The sequence below is a fragment of the Rousettus aegyptiacus genome, unplaced genomic scaffold (assembly GCF_014176215.1).
Source record: "Rousettus aegyptiacus isolate mRouAeg1 unplaced genomic scaffold, mRouAeg1.p scaffold_m13_p_4, whole genome shotgun sequence".
Taxonomy (NCBI): domain Eukaryota; kingdom Metazoa; phylum Chordata; class Mammalia; order Chiroptera; family Pteropodidae; genus Rousettus; species Rousettus aegyptiacus.
Window position 1 is genome coordinate 30,240,857 of NW_023416307.1, and position 13,846 is coordinate 30,254,702.

General features: G+C 37.6%; 1 protein-coding gene across 4 annotated transcripts in view; it reads left to right on the top strand.

Moving 5' to 3' along the window:
* The window catches only part of LRRIQ4 (leucine rich repeats and IQ motif containing 4), a 17,571-nt gene that overhangs the window by 616 nt on the left and 3,109 nt on the right, over nucleotides 1-13,846 (top strand). For 2 of the 4 annotated variants that reach the window (XM_036218842.1, XM_036218841.1), the window contains exons 2-6: nucleotides 1,793-2,843; nucleotides 7,480-7,653; nucleotides 8,904-9,042; nucleotides 10,025-10,221; nucleotides 13,425-13,693. In XM_036218842.1, coding sequence (XP_036074735.1) covers nucleotides 1,824-2,843; nucleotides 7,480-7,653; nucleotides 8,904-9,042; nucleotides 10,025-10,221; nucleotides 13,425-13,577 — 1,683 coding nt within the window. In that variant the 5' untranslated portion in view covers nucleotides 1,793-1,823 and the 3' untranslated portion in view covers nucleotides 13,578-13,693. Of the gene's footprint in view, nucleotides 1-1,792; nucleotides 2,844-7,479; nucleotides 7,654-8,903; nucleotides 9,573-10,024; nucleotides 10,222-13,424; nucleotides 13,694-13,846 lie in introns of those variants that run through there. The other 2 variants (XM_016148119.2, XM_036218843.1) reach the window with 2 other exon arrangements.

Below are 13,846 nucleotides of genomic sequence, written 5' to 3' on the forward strand. Positions count from 1 at the left end.
GGCAGACAGGCAGGGCCAGATCCACGTGGAGTCCTGTACAACCTCTGAGAAACACAGCTGTTATAGGTAGGGCACTGGGAGCCCTCAGATCCGGAGCAGCTGATGGAGAGTGAATTTGACACTACCTAGGACAGATGAGGTCTGAAAGCAGTTGCAGTAACCCAGGAGAGATAGTAAGGCCTGAGCTAAGGCTGGACTTGGGGATGAGAAGGGAAGAGAACCCAGAGGTAGTTATATAGAGTAACGTGATAAGGATTTGGTACTTAGACATGGGAGAGAGAAGACGAGGAAGGTAGGAAGAAGCGTTGTTTGGGTTGCTATAGACCAAAGAGAAGTATGTCAAGAGCCCTGTAGAGAGGACTCCGGAGCCAGCCAGAGACCCTCAGTGTGAAACCAGGTTGTTTATGAACACAGTTCAAAGGTAAAAACAAAATGTCTGAATTCTCTCTCCCTCATGCTACCCCAGGAGGTAAGTCCAGGCCAGCAATCCACTAACAAGAAATTGTGCTAACAGTGTTTGCCAATTTTGTTATTATTCAAGATGGTTTTTTGCAATTCTAGGCCTTTTGAATTTTCATGTAAATTTTAGGAGCAGCTTGTTAACTTCTACAAAAAAAGAATTTAAGAAAAGCTTGCTGAGATTTTGAATGGGATTGCATTGAAACAATAGATTAATTTGGAGAGTATTAATATCTTAACATTGTTGAGTGTTCTAATCCATGGACATGACTTATCTCTCCATTTAAATTCTTTCTGGATTAGTTGGTAGTTACAAAATAGTCATGAGGGTGTAAAGTACAGCATAGGGGACATAGTCAATAATATTGTAATAACTATGTATGGTGTCAGATGGGTACTAGATTTACCAGAGTGATCACTTCTTAAGTTATATAAATATCGAATTGCTATGTTGTATACCTGAAACTAATATAATATTGTAGGTCATCTAAAATTGAAAAATAAAAAATTATTTTAAATAAATAAATGAAAATTTAAAAAACTTTCTGGATTGCAGCATTAGTTCATTTCAATTCCTTGCAATTTCAAATGTCTTGCTTAGGGTTGTAAGTCCCCCGGACCCCCCCACCCCCAGCCAGGCTTAGGGATCTAAGACCAGAAGAGGACAGGGTGTCTCTCTGCTTTTTAGTCCAGTCTATAACCTTCCCTAAAGCCACTGAGTCGCCCCAGTCTTAAGGGAGACAACTTGCTAGTGGTGTTGAACTGACTCTGAATTTGAAGCTCCTCCAAATTCTAATCCACTATACCAGTTCATACACGTCTGTTAAAAGTTTGGCTGATTTCTCCTTGTTCCAGAAGGCCCTTTGCCTGTGACTTTGGAAGGCTTGCCAAACTCAAAAATGCCACTAGACATGAAATTCCCCATTGGCCTCAAATTTAATTCTCTTGTCCTTCTTTGTACTCAAAACTCTGGTGGCTTTAAGAAAAATACAATATTTTAAAATACTATTTTTCCTAGTGCTTCCTCAGTGTTTATGGTAAGAGCAATGATCTTTTTTGAGACTTTCTACATTCTACTTAGAAGTAGAATCAAGATAGGCATCTTTAAAAACTGAAATTAGGTAATCTTTTTTACATATATTAGCCAACCTATTAGGAGAAAAAGGAGTCTATGTTTTAATTCTTCTAGCATGAAACATAAAAACATATTTTATGTTGTGTCATAACGTCAAGCACTCAAGTTAATCAACTAAATTTTAATTTACTCTCTTTTAAGGATATCGCGTCTGGTGGTAGGTAAACTAATTTTTTGTCTTCTTTCATGATATTTCAGATTTTGAATATTTGAATTTTCCATCAAAAGAATGTCAAATGACACCATAAAATCAGAATATTCATTTAAAATACATCAGAAAAGCGATCCACAGCATATCTTTGATAGAACATTTTTCATTGATGCTTCTAATCAGAACTTGACTACCATTCCATTAGAGATCTTAGAATTAAAAGAATTAGAAGAAGTACATCTGGAAAATAACCAGATCGAAGAAATACCCCAGGATATTCAGCATTTAAAGAATGTCAAAATCCTCTATCTGAATAAGAACAAGCTGAGCGAGCTGTGCCCCGAGATGGGGAAACTGAGCAACCTGGAGGGCCTGGACCTGAGCGACAACCCCCTCCACTCCTCTTCCCTTCGGGTCCTCAGTTGCATCCGCACCCTGCGCGAGCTCCGCCTCTACCACGTCAACCTGAGTGAGGTCCCCGTCGAAATCTTTAAACTCCTTCACCATCTCGAGCTGCTTGGGCTGGCCGGAAATCACCTGAAATCTCTGCCCAAGGAAATTGTGAACCAGACCAAACTTAGGGAGATCTACCTGAAGCAAAACCAACTTGAAAATTTCCCGCCTGAGCTCTGTGTTCTCTACAACCTGGAGATCATTGACCTGGATGAGAACAAATTAACGGTCATCCCAGAAGAGATTGGGTCCCTGCCGAGGCTGCAGAAGCTCTATGTGGCTCATAACAGCCTATACTTTCTACCCGAATCGCTGTGCCAGTGTAGCAAACTGTCGGTGCTGGATTTGTCCTACAACCGCCTCCACTCTATCCCCCGCACCCTGGAGGAGCTCTCGGAGATGACAGAGCTTGGGCTAAGCGGGAACCCTTTGGAGAAGGTGCCGCGCCTGATCTGCAAGTGGACCTCGCTGCATCTGCTTTACCTGCGCAACACCGGCCTGCGAGTGCTGCGGCGCTCGTTCAAGCGGCTGGTCAACCTGCGCTTCCTCGATCTCAGCCAGAACCATCTGGAAAACTGTCCTTTGCAGATATGTATGCTGAAGAACCTGGAAATCCTGGCGTTGGATGATAATAAAATATGGCAGGTACTGATTTCCTTCCTGGCTGTCGCTGTGCTCAGATCACAGGCCCTTCCTCCCCTAAATTGTTGTGGTTCTGTGTTCAAACATCAGAAAATTCAAACCGACTTTATGGGTGAAAATTCAGGTTAACAAATATATCCAACAAGGTGATCATTGACGTCATTCCCCTCCCCTCCCTCCCCCCCCCCAAGTAACAATCATAATCATAAACAGTAACTAATGTTTATAATATATATGTTCCAGTCGCTGGGCAAAGTGTTTTACATGGATTATCTCATTTAATCCTCACGACTTTTTGACGTGGGTAAAATAATCCTCAATGACATATGAGGAAAACTAGGCACAGGGAACTTAACCAACTTGTGTAGGCCACATACTTCTAAGTGATGGAGCCAAGATCTCCTACCCAGAGCTGCTGGGCTCCAGGGTTATACTCTTAACAAAGACCACCTCCTAACAGCAGATTTTTCTGACACATAAAACCTTAGGCCTTAATGTTCTATTCATGAGAAACTGCAAATAACAGCTTTATCCCTAGATACTTTGTCTCATGTGTGTGGGCTGGCATGTTCAGAAATGTTCATCATAGCGTTGTTGGTGATGATGAAGTATGGGAGACGGTCTAAACGTCAGTCGGTAGAGGAGAGAGCAAACTGTGGTATAGTTGCAAAATGGAATACTATACAATAATTTAAGTGACTTGGAGCTATATGGCCAATAAGGATAAATCTCAAAATTGTGTTGTTTATTAAAAAATAAAACACCAAATTGCAGAACTCTATGGTGCCATTTATAAATTTTTGATCACTCACAAAATATATATATATACAACAACACATGTTTTATGGATATTTAGGTATAAACGTAAAAATATGAACTGGAAAAAAAATCATTAAATGCCTAATAATGGCTGCCTCTGGGAAGAGGGTGGTACTCAAGAAAATAAGGAGGGCATTGTAAAGAAACTCAACTTTAATTGCAGCATTTCATTTTAGTAACAAAACATTTGGGCAATGGGGTACACATACATTTATTATATTTTAATATTTGGAAATTCAAAAGAACAAATTTCTGTTAAGTAAGAGAAAACTGTAAGGAGGGAAAAAGATTTGGATATCAACACCTATAACCAAATAGGTCTGTCTTTCCTGATTGTGGACACCAGTCTCATGTGTTCACCATACATTATAAAAATCCTAGGCCAGAAGATATTTATTATTTTTTAATCTTTTACTTGATTTTCAATTTCTAGAACCTTGGGATGGGATATTTTGTTTTCTTAATTGCCACAGAATTTTAAAACTGCTTTCCAGGAAGTAAATGTTTTGATGGTAGCTGTAAGATTTAAGAAGACATTCTAGGATTTACTTTCTACTTAGATAGCAACCAGCCTTGGAGGATTTCAGACATTCCATGAGAAGCTTTCCACCCATCCCCTCAACTATTCCACCTATTCTACCACTGACGTAAGAAATTCCTTTTACAGTGGACAAAGTCCGTCCTTCCACATTTGGAGTGAAAGTCTCAAAGTATAAAGGGAAGAATAACACATTGACTTAATTCCTATTGAGTCATGAATGATACCTCATCCTTTCCTATAAAACATTTTAAGAAATCAGGGTAGAGGGAGGGAATCACACACAGATGGCTCATTAACAAAGATAAACCTCATCCAATACCAAGTTTTATCACGAGTCAACTGCATTGCAATAAATGTGGACATGTTAAATATTATACTGAATATGAAAATCTCTGTGTATCATTACCTATTCTTCAGTTCTTAGGTTAGTATTTTTTTTGTCTTCCCTTCTCAATTTCCTCTTATGCTAATCTCTCCTGTAACCTCCCAGTGCCTTTCTCTCCTTAATGACACACATGGCCTTTAAACTAGCTCCTTATCTCTCTCCCCTCAAAGATTTACCTGATAGGTTTCTGGCTTTTGAAGACTGACCAGTAGCTTTTTCTTGCCTAGGGTAGATAAATACAAAAATAGCTTTCAGCCTGTATGTAAATGGATTTTATTTTTACGGTACACTTCTATTAAGGGGAAAAAACCTAACTTAAAATGGCTTTAGTTTAGTTACAGTGTCAGCAATAATTGTCCTCATTTGATGCTCTGTAGGTTTTCTGTACATACAGATTTATTTCCACTATACTTCGATATGACTATGATGGGATTAATTACTGGATCTTGAATATCCTGGGGGGAGAACCTTTAAATATTCCATATGCCTTGGGGGGAAAAAAAAAAGCTAAACCTTTGAGCTAAGTAAACAGCAATAAGAGTGCAATTACTAGGTTTTATTGAAGAGGTTAGATTGAAAAATCTTTTTCCATTATTTTATACTGCACTGAAGACAAATGTTTTGTGTTAAAGGGATCTACGTGCCTGCTGAAGAATTTTGAAAAAGCCAAGGAAAACTTAAAACATTAGTTTCTCTAGAGATTGACTTGTTCTGATTTTTTTAAAAAGTAAATAAATAAACAAAACTGTAAACATTTTATAGCATTTTTAGGAAAATGAGCCCTCACCCTGCACAATAAAAGAAAAAATGTCTTATGGAGGAGTCCAGGTGTGTGGGACTTTTGCTGATAGGTTATCCCTACAGTGAGCTTGCTTTTGACCTATTCACCAATTATTTATTTCACACTTCTATAGAGAGGTCTTAGCTAAAATGAACTACGACCATTCTAATGAAAAGTAGAGTAACAGATTAGGGAAAGAGTGGGAGGAAAGCCCAAGGGCTAAAGCAGGGAACTGTGAGAAAGAATTTCTCAGGAATAAAGCCAGATAAAGGAACAGTGGTTCAAAGTGGGTTAAGCTGTTGAGCTATATAGCTGGGCTTTTTTTTTTTTTTCTACAAGAAAATAGGCATCTCTATAACATAATCAATAGGTGATTGTGTCACACATTTTAAGAATGAGATTTTTCCATGTGGTTCCAGAGAGCCAGAAAGACCAATAGGTGGACATAATAGTGACACAGATTTTGGCTTGACAAAAGAACGAAATGTGATGATTAGAGATCTCCATCCAAGGTAATGAGCTTTTCATTCTAGGACACAATGTTTAACTGTGGGCTGGATAGCTAGCTATGGAACATATTCTACCACCATATTAGAGGGTTAGAATAGAGGCTCTCCAACTCGAAAGTCTGGGAGTCTGTAAAATGAGCCTTTCACTGGAGGTGAAATAGGACAAGATATAATAGTCTTCATTGTTTGCTTCCAACTGAGGTTTCAACTGAAGTTTCAAAATTGCTGAGTTAAAGCCTTTTAGGTGAGAGGCCATGTCACTAAATTTATCAGTTCTAATAACTGAATAATTATGAATATTATATTGCAACATTACACGAATAACTTCAGTCTTTTTTCTTTCAGTAGCATCAAGCATTTGCTGCACTATAGTTCAAAAATTTGCAGTAAAGTAGGTAAAAAAAAAATGCCCCAATTTAATACAAAGAACTCATACAACTCAATAACAACAAAAAAAAAACAAATGATCCAATCAAAAAATGGGCAGAAGACCTGAACAGACACTTCTCCCTAGAGGACATACAAATGGCCAACAAATATTTTAAAAGATGCTCAACTTTGCTAGCTATTAGGGAAATGTAAATCAAAACCACAATGAGATACTATCTCACATCTGTTAGAATAGCTATAATCAACAGGACAAATAATAACAAATGTTGGAGAGGATGTGGAGAAAAAGGAACCCTCATACACTGTTGGTGGGACTGCAAATTGGTACAGCCACTATGGAAAACAGTATGGAGGGTCCTCAAAAAACTAAGAATTGATATTCCATATGATCCAGCAATCCTTCTACTGGGTATTTTTCCCAAAGACTTGAAAACCTATATCTGAAAAGATATTTACACACTAATGTTCATAGCAGCATTATTCGCAGTGGCCAGGACATGGAAGCAACCGAAGTGTCCTACGATAGATGATTGGCTAAAGAAGCTGTGGTACATATATACAATGAAATATTCCTCAGCTATAAAATAGATGAAATACTGCCATTTGCGACAACATGAATGGAGCTTGAGATAATCATGCTAAGCGAAATAAGCCAGACAGAAAAAGTTGAAAATCACATGCTATCACTTATATGTGGGATATAAACCTAAAAGCAACAAATGAACAAGACATGGACATGGACTATAGATTAGTGGTTACCAGAGGATAAGGGGTGTGGGGAGTGGGGGGAAATAGATGCAGTAAAAGGGATCAAATATATGGTAGCTGAAGGAAACTGGACTTTGGTGGTAAACATACAGAAGAATATACAGATGTCAAATGATAATGTACACCTGAAAATTATACAATTGTATTAACCAATGTTACCCCAATAAACTTAGTTTTTAAAAAGTTTTCTAAAATGCCCTAATTTAAAGCAGTGCATAAAAGTGAAGAGCAGAGAGTCTCAAGGGAAAAGTGCAACTCCAGTCTTTTGAGATCTACAAGTATAAATATTATATATGCAGACATACATGCAAACTTGTCATCAGTAGGAACTGCTAAATTTCTCTACTTTTTGTTTAACGATTTACCTCAAAACTAAAAGCCGGTTTATTTTTTTAACTGTTAAAACTAATCTTGACCTGAAACTCATCTTTTTGAAATTCTTCTAGTTACCTTCAGACTTCGACTCACTTTCAAAACTGAAGATGCTTGGACTAACTGGGAATCAGTTCCTTTCATTTCCGGAAGAAATCCTTTCTTTAGAGTCTTTAGAGAAATTATACATTGGACAAGATCAGGGAGCCAAGCTCACTTATGTGCCAGAACACATTGGGAAACTACAGGTAAGCTTCCCCAAATAAGCAGGCAAAGAAGTACATGCCTACTGATTCCATAAGTTGACTGATGTTGGGAAAACTTGGCAGTGTCCCCCACAGGCTGCATGTGGCATCAAGCACAGTAGATTTCCAGCTCCAAACAAACAGTCATTGTTACATTTTGAGGCTTTTACTGTCCTCCTGAACAACCTCCAAATTTATACCCAAAGAACACTTTATTGTGATTGCTATCGGATATGTCAAGCCCTACTCCTTTCTCCTGCATCATTTGGCATGTTTTATTTGCAGAAACTAGCCATACTGCTTTCCATTTAGTTTCCACTTTTTATAAGCAGCTTCTGAAAATTGTACTATTTTGAAGTCTAAGTTATCATACAGGTGACATGACCGGGAGCCTGTATTTTTGATAGGACATATGATCTCCCTCCCTGCACGGTTGGAAGGCAAACCATGGTTTTTTTCACTGTTGCACCCGGTTCACTGAAGTTGGGTCCACATCACTGTCTTAAATTCTAGCAAAGCAACAAAATAACTTCATTCAAAGTAGCCATACCAGTGTGTTTTTATTTATATGCATCCTTAAAGAATTGTTATTTTTTTTTCGTGTTCTTGATACTGCACTCTTAATACGGATAAAGTAGGTATGAGCCACTACATAACACCTAGTCATGGAACTGAGCAGTGGTATGTACGGCACAGACACTTCTTGCATGTAACACAAGGTTCCTCTTCCTAATTCTCCATTCCTTTGCCCTATGTTAATAGAACTTGTTCATCTTGTGCCTTGTACACGTCATGACATACTCTAATCTTAGGGTGAAATGTAAACAAGTTTTTGCCCAGTAAATTTGAAAAGAGTTAACCCATTATCTGTACATTTTGGCTACTTTTACTTGGGCAATGTTGGATTGACATTTGAGGAAACTGCGCTTCTATGGCAACAGTTAGCTATGCAAAGGGGAGCAAATGATATGTGTAGTTAAATGATCCAAATTATTTTTCCATAAAGTCCTCATGAAACAAACATTGGATTCCCATGTTCTCTTTTCCTCACATAAATGAGAATCACATAACAACGGTTTAACTCGAAAATAATTTTATTTTTGATTATGTCCTTTAAATGTTTTTTTTTCTCCCTTTATTCTAATGCATAATAACCCTCATTGAAAGAGCATGGGAACTCACAGGTGATTTTAGTTGTTATAATTCATTTAGCAATGTAAGAATTATTATGGTATATTCTTGTGTTATGTCAGAGTCTTAAAGAGCTGTATATAGAGAATAACCATCTGGAATATCTGCCAGTATCATTAGGATCAATGCCTAACCTGGAGATTCTTGATTGCCGCCACAATCTGCTTAAGCAACTCCCAGATGCCATCTGCCAAGCACAAGGTGAGGAATCTTAGTAGATCTGCAACCTAGAAGAGTTTGAATCCAGCATTTCCGATGACAAAGACTTCCCTGCTTTACAAAGGCCAATTTTCGTGTTTAGAGAGCTTGGACCTACCCCATTATCTCCTTGTAGGACTCACTAGTGATATGTACTAGTCAGGCCAGATACCTGACTAGTACAGCTAAGAGCCTCACGAAGGCACTTATATTTATTGGGAATTGAAGAATAAATAGCAAGTACTAATTCATCCATATAGGCATACACCACCACCAGTAATTTACTGAATATCTACTACATGCCAGAATTTGGAGTTGGGGGTCCTGCAGTAAATTTTTATTAGGTCACTAAGTCACTTGAATAAAAGGAAACATATTTCTACCAGAGTGGTGAAATTAGCAAGTGGGGAGGCTTTCGTCATTGACATGAAGTCACACATGATTCCTATTTTAGCATTCGAACATTTTCCACTAGGCTAAATTATTTTTTTTATTTGTACATCCATCAATACATCCATTCACTTAAGTTTTTTCTGAGCTCCTATTGGAACCAGAATTTTTTTTTTTTTTTTTTTTTTTGCCACAGTATGGTGAATCTTCAGGTTTATAGATATATTTTCAAACCATGACTATTCTTCTTTAATGAAAGGGAGATGAAGGAATATAGTGGAAGCTGTTGCCTGCCCACAAGATATTCGAAGACTGGGGATGGGCGCCTCCCGCCCTTGGTCCCTGGAGGAATGAAACATTCTCAAAAATTTTTTAGTGTTTACTATTTTCCCATCTCTAATACTTATTTACACTAGCACCAAGAATTTTGAGTTGTCGTAAAGAAGAGAACTTGGGTTCGCCTCATTAAATCTGATGTCTTTTGTGACATGGCACTGTAGGAAACAAACATTTCAAAGTGATTGGGCTAAAGATCGCACATTTTAATTGTGCCTGTTTTTAAGATAAATCTATCATCTAAAAAAAATTGTTTCAGTTTTGAAGGAATTACTGCTTGAGGACAACTTGCTCACCCATCTTCCAGAGAATTTAGATCATCTAGTAAATTTAAAGGTTCTGACACTGATGGACAATCCCATGGAAGAACCCACAATAGAAGTGTGCATCGAAGGCAAAGAAGCTATACTGGCATATCTGAAGGAGAAAAAAAAAATGAAATTCATGGCAACAAAGGTAAAATCAGCAGAAATTCTGGATGATGTATTTAGAGTTGCTTTGGACAAAGGTTAGTGTTAAACACACTACAGATTACCCAGTGGGGTTTCACTTTACACATCTATACCTTGTCCTCCTTGGGAGACCCTTATTTACTTTTATATCCTCAGGGCTAGGTGAGAGAGTTTTTGAACATCATCCTAGCATTTTTGTTTTTTATGTTTATCTCTTTGTTATATAAGAAGCCAACAAATAGGCAAAAGGAACCAAAACTTCAAATCCTAAGATGATCCAAAATTCTTGGACTATTCACTGGAGTAAAAAGCTGATATTAACAAAGTCAGTAAGATAAAGCTGAAAATTAGAAATGAAAGCATTTATGGAGTAGAGGTCTAGAGACCAGATTTCTGCTCTGCCACTAACTAGTATCAAAAGCCTAAGAGCCCTGTTCCTCTCCTCCTTGCCTGCCAGCCCGTGGAGAAACGAGGATACCCTCAACAGACCTGGAACGTGTCCACTTCAATCAATATTCGTTCTTCTTTAATTGACTGGCTCAAGCCCCCATAATCTCACACCCAGATGACTACATTAAGTCTTCTAACCAGTGTCTCTACATCCACGCCTGCTTCCCATACAATGTACCTTCTATTCAGCAGTCAAACTGGTGCTATCAAAACATAAGTCGATCAGTTATTTCTCTGCTGAAATCAATGATTCTCCATTTTCTCTGGACTAAGAGGTAGTCTTTGTTGCAAGACCCACTATCAATGCTCCTCGACTGTATCAGACGCAATGCCCTCTCTTTTATGATAAATATGATGTGATGCCTCCTTTGTTCTTCTGAAATTAAACTCATAATATAATCTACCCCAAACACATACTTTTAATAAATCAAAATAATGCCTGAGCTGCAACATAAAGGAAAAAGAAAAGTAATTTATATTGAAATATTTATTTTAATATCTATATACTCAAGAATGACTACACTGTAAAAATGAAAATACCTTTTGGATACTTTCAAAAAGTATTTTGAAAGACCATGTACCCTCTTACATATATTTAAATTGACATTTAAAATTTTTTTACCACAAAGTTTAAATCATTGCAAAGAATTTACTTTCTAGTGAATTTTAAATATTGACTTCCTCAAATCGAGCTGTGAGATCAATATTTTAAATTCATCCAATGGAATCTAAATACCACTCTGATTTGATGTCTAAATCAACATTAATTTACAAAATATTTGAATAAGCTCTTATTTTATAGGCAGAAATTTTGTCTTTTTCTTGAACATCTATTTTCATTTTACCCTCAGAACTGATCTTAATATTTTATACATATATGTATAATTTAAGTCACTTATAGTTCAGCTTTCATACTTCTAGACAAGAATATTTGTATATGCTAGATTTTAAAATTAATTTTTTTTCTGTGACCACAGCATTTTTAATGCTCTGGATTGTTATATTTTATTAGTTATATTACAGTTATTAGTATTATAAAATCGACCAAAACAACATACAATCTATTACAAATTTTGATATTTAATTATTTGACCTATAGGATTTTGGGAAAATACAAATGAGAGGGACACAACTCTTAAATTTTTCTCAGATTTATAACCCCCCCATTCCCCAATCAGTTAGAAGGCTCTTAGAGGACAAATCAACTGGCCTTCTTTCAATTTTCTCAAAGACAAAGACTTAGAAGGCAAAAGGACTAGTTACCTTGTTCTCAGAGTCAACATCAAAAATATTTAGAATTGTCCCCTTTTTTGGTGTTCCACAGGTTTTTGGAGTCCAGGGCAGCACACGTTTAGCCACAGTCAGTTGGATAAGAGGTGTGCCAGAGGGGCATTTATGAAGGGGAAGGTGTCGGAGGAGTCAGCAGCTGTGTTCCTAGGCAGATACATTTTAGGAAGGGCTGTACATGGAAATGGATTGCCTCCAAACTATCCAAGCCTGCATACTTTTGGAAAGCCTTTGTGGACCAGGGTGCATGCCACTGGGTTGAAGACAACAAAAAGCCCTGTAAATTTCCAGAATACCTCTAGAGGGCAACGTTGTTCCCCTGGAAAATGATCACCCTACAGTCTGCTGCTTTCACATCACATCGCACATTTCCCATTTTCACTTTACTTGAGTCACAAACAGGATCCTTGATGTTTTTCCCCAAGCATGCTCCAGCTTTAAGGTCCTAAAACCCACTCCTCCCTCTGCCCAGAGATACTTCCCCCAGATATGAACAAGACTCCACCCACACTTGGTTCAGTCTCTGCTCAAATATCTTCATACTTGCCCTTGATCTACATTATATAAAACAGCATATCCCCACCTACCTCATTTATTCATTAATTCGACAAATACTTATTAAGTTTCTACTATGTGCCAGGCACTCTTCTAGGCACTGCAAAGAGATCAGTGAACAAGAGACAAGTATCTCCTCGTATTGCTTAAATTCTAGTGTGATGGGAATAAAAACATAAACTATAAAACAAATTCTATACTATGTTAGAAAGCGATAACTGGCACTGGGAAAAAGTTCCAACTAAGAGGAAATAAAGTTGCTGGAAGTGTGTGTTTGTGGTAGGGGTGTCAATTTAAATGAGATGGTCAAGGCAGGCCTCGCTGGAAAAAGGACTGCCTTAGTTAGCTCAGGCTGCCCTAGCAGCATACTACAGCCTGGGGCCTTAAACAACAGAAATTAATTTTCTCACAATTCTGGAAACTAGAGGTTCAGATAGCCTACTAATAGAGGAGGGATGTTCCTGAGTAGGTGGGAAGAAACAGGATCAAGTGAGCGAAAAAGTGAGGGTCGGCTGTAGGTAGGAGCACAGAAAATCCAGTAAAAAGCAAGAAGGCAGAGTAGAGACACTCCCGATTCCCCTTATTGCCATCTCCAGGGCACTTAACACAACTGTCAAGTTACACATTCATCTGTTTATTGTTTCTTCCTCTCACTGGAATGTGAGCTCTACAAAGTCAGTGACATTGGTATTTAAGTGCTGTTTCTCAAAGGTCTATTAACAGTGCCTGGTGCATAAAAGCACTAAATATTTTCTTTAAAATTTGCCTGGATGACTTGCCAATTGAGAAAGAGAGAAAATAAGGTTGAGTTCTAATCACGTTCTGTTCTCCACATCTTTAAAACTGCATGCCAGAACCAAGAGACGTGACCATTCCAGTCCGTAGTGACACTGCTTGGGTTTGTCTCCTTTTCAGATTCAGGCATGGTGGCGTGGAATAATGGTACGGAAAGGACTTGGAAGATATGAGGAACTGCTAAAATTACGAAAGAAAGGAAAGAATTCTCCAAAAGATAAGAAAGGAAAGAAGGATGTAAAAGAAAAGCCTGCAAAGGGAAAGAAGAAATAATTCTACAAATTAATGGCTTGAGGTAATGAACCCTGATGGATTAAGAAGGCAAAATATAAAGAAATTAGATGCCTACCACACAAAAATTATTTGTAGAATTATGGTTAAGTATAAAAATAAAGATTATTTTCTGGAAATATTTATGGATAAAATGATATGATGCCTACGAATGGTTTTAGAATAATACCAGGGAGAGGTAAATGTGGGGGATCCAACTGAAACAAGATTGTCCATAAGTTGATAATTAGAGAAACATATGCTAAATACAT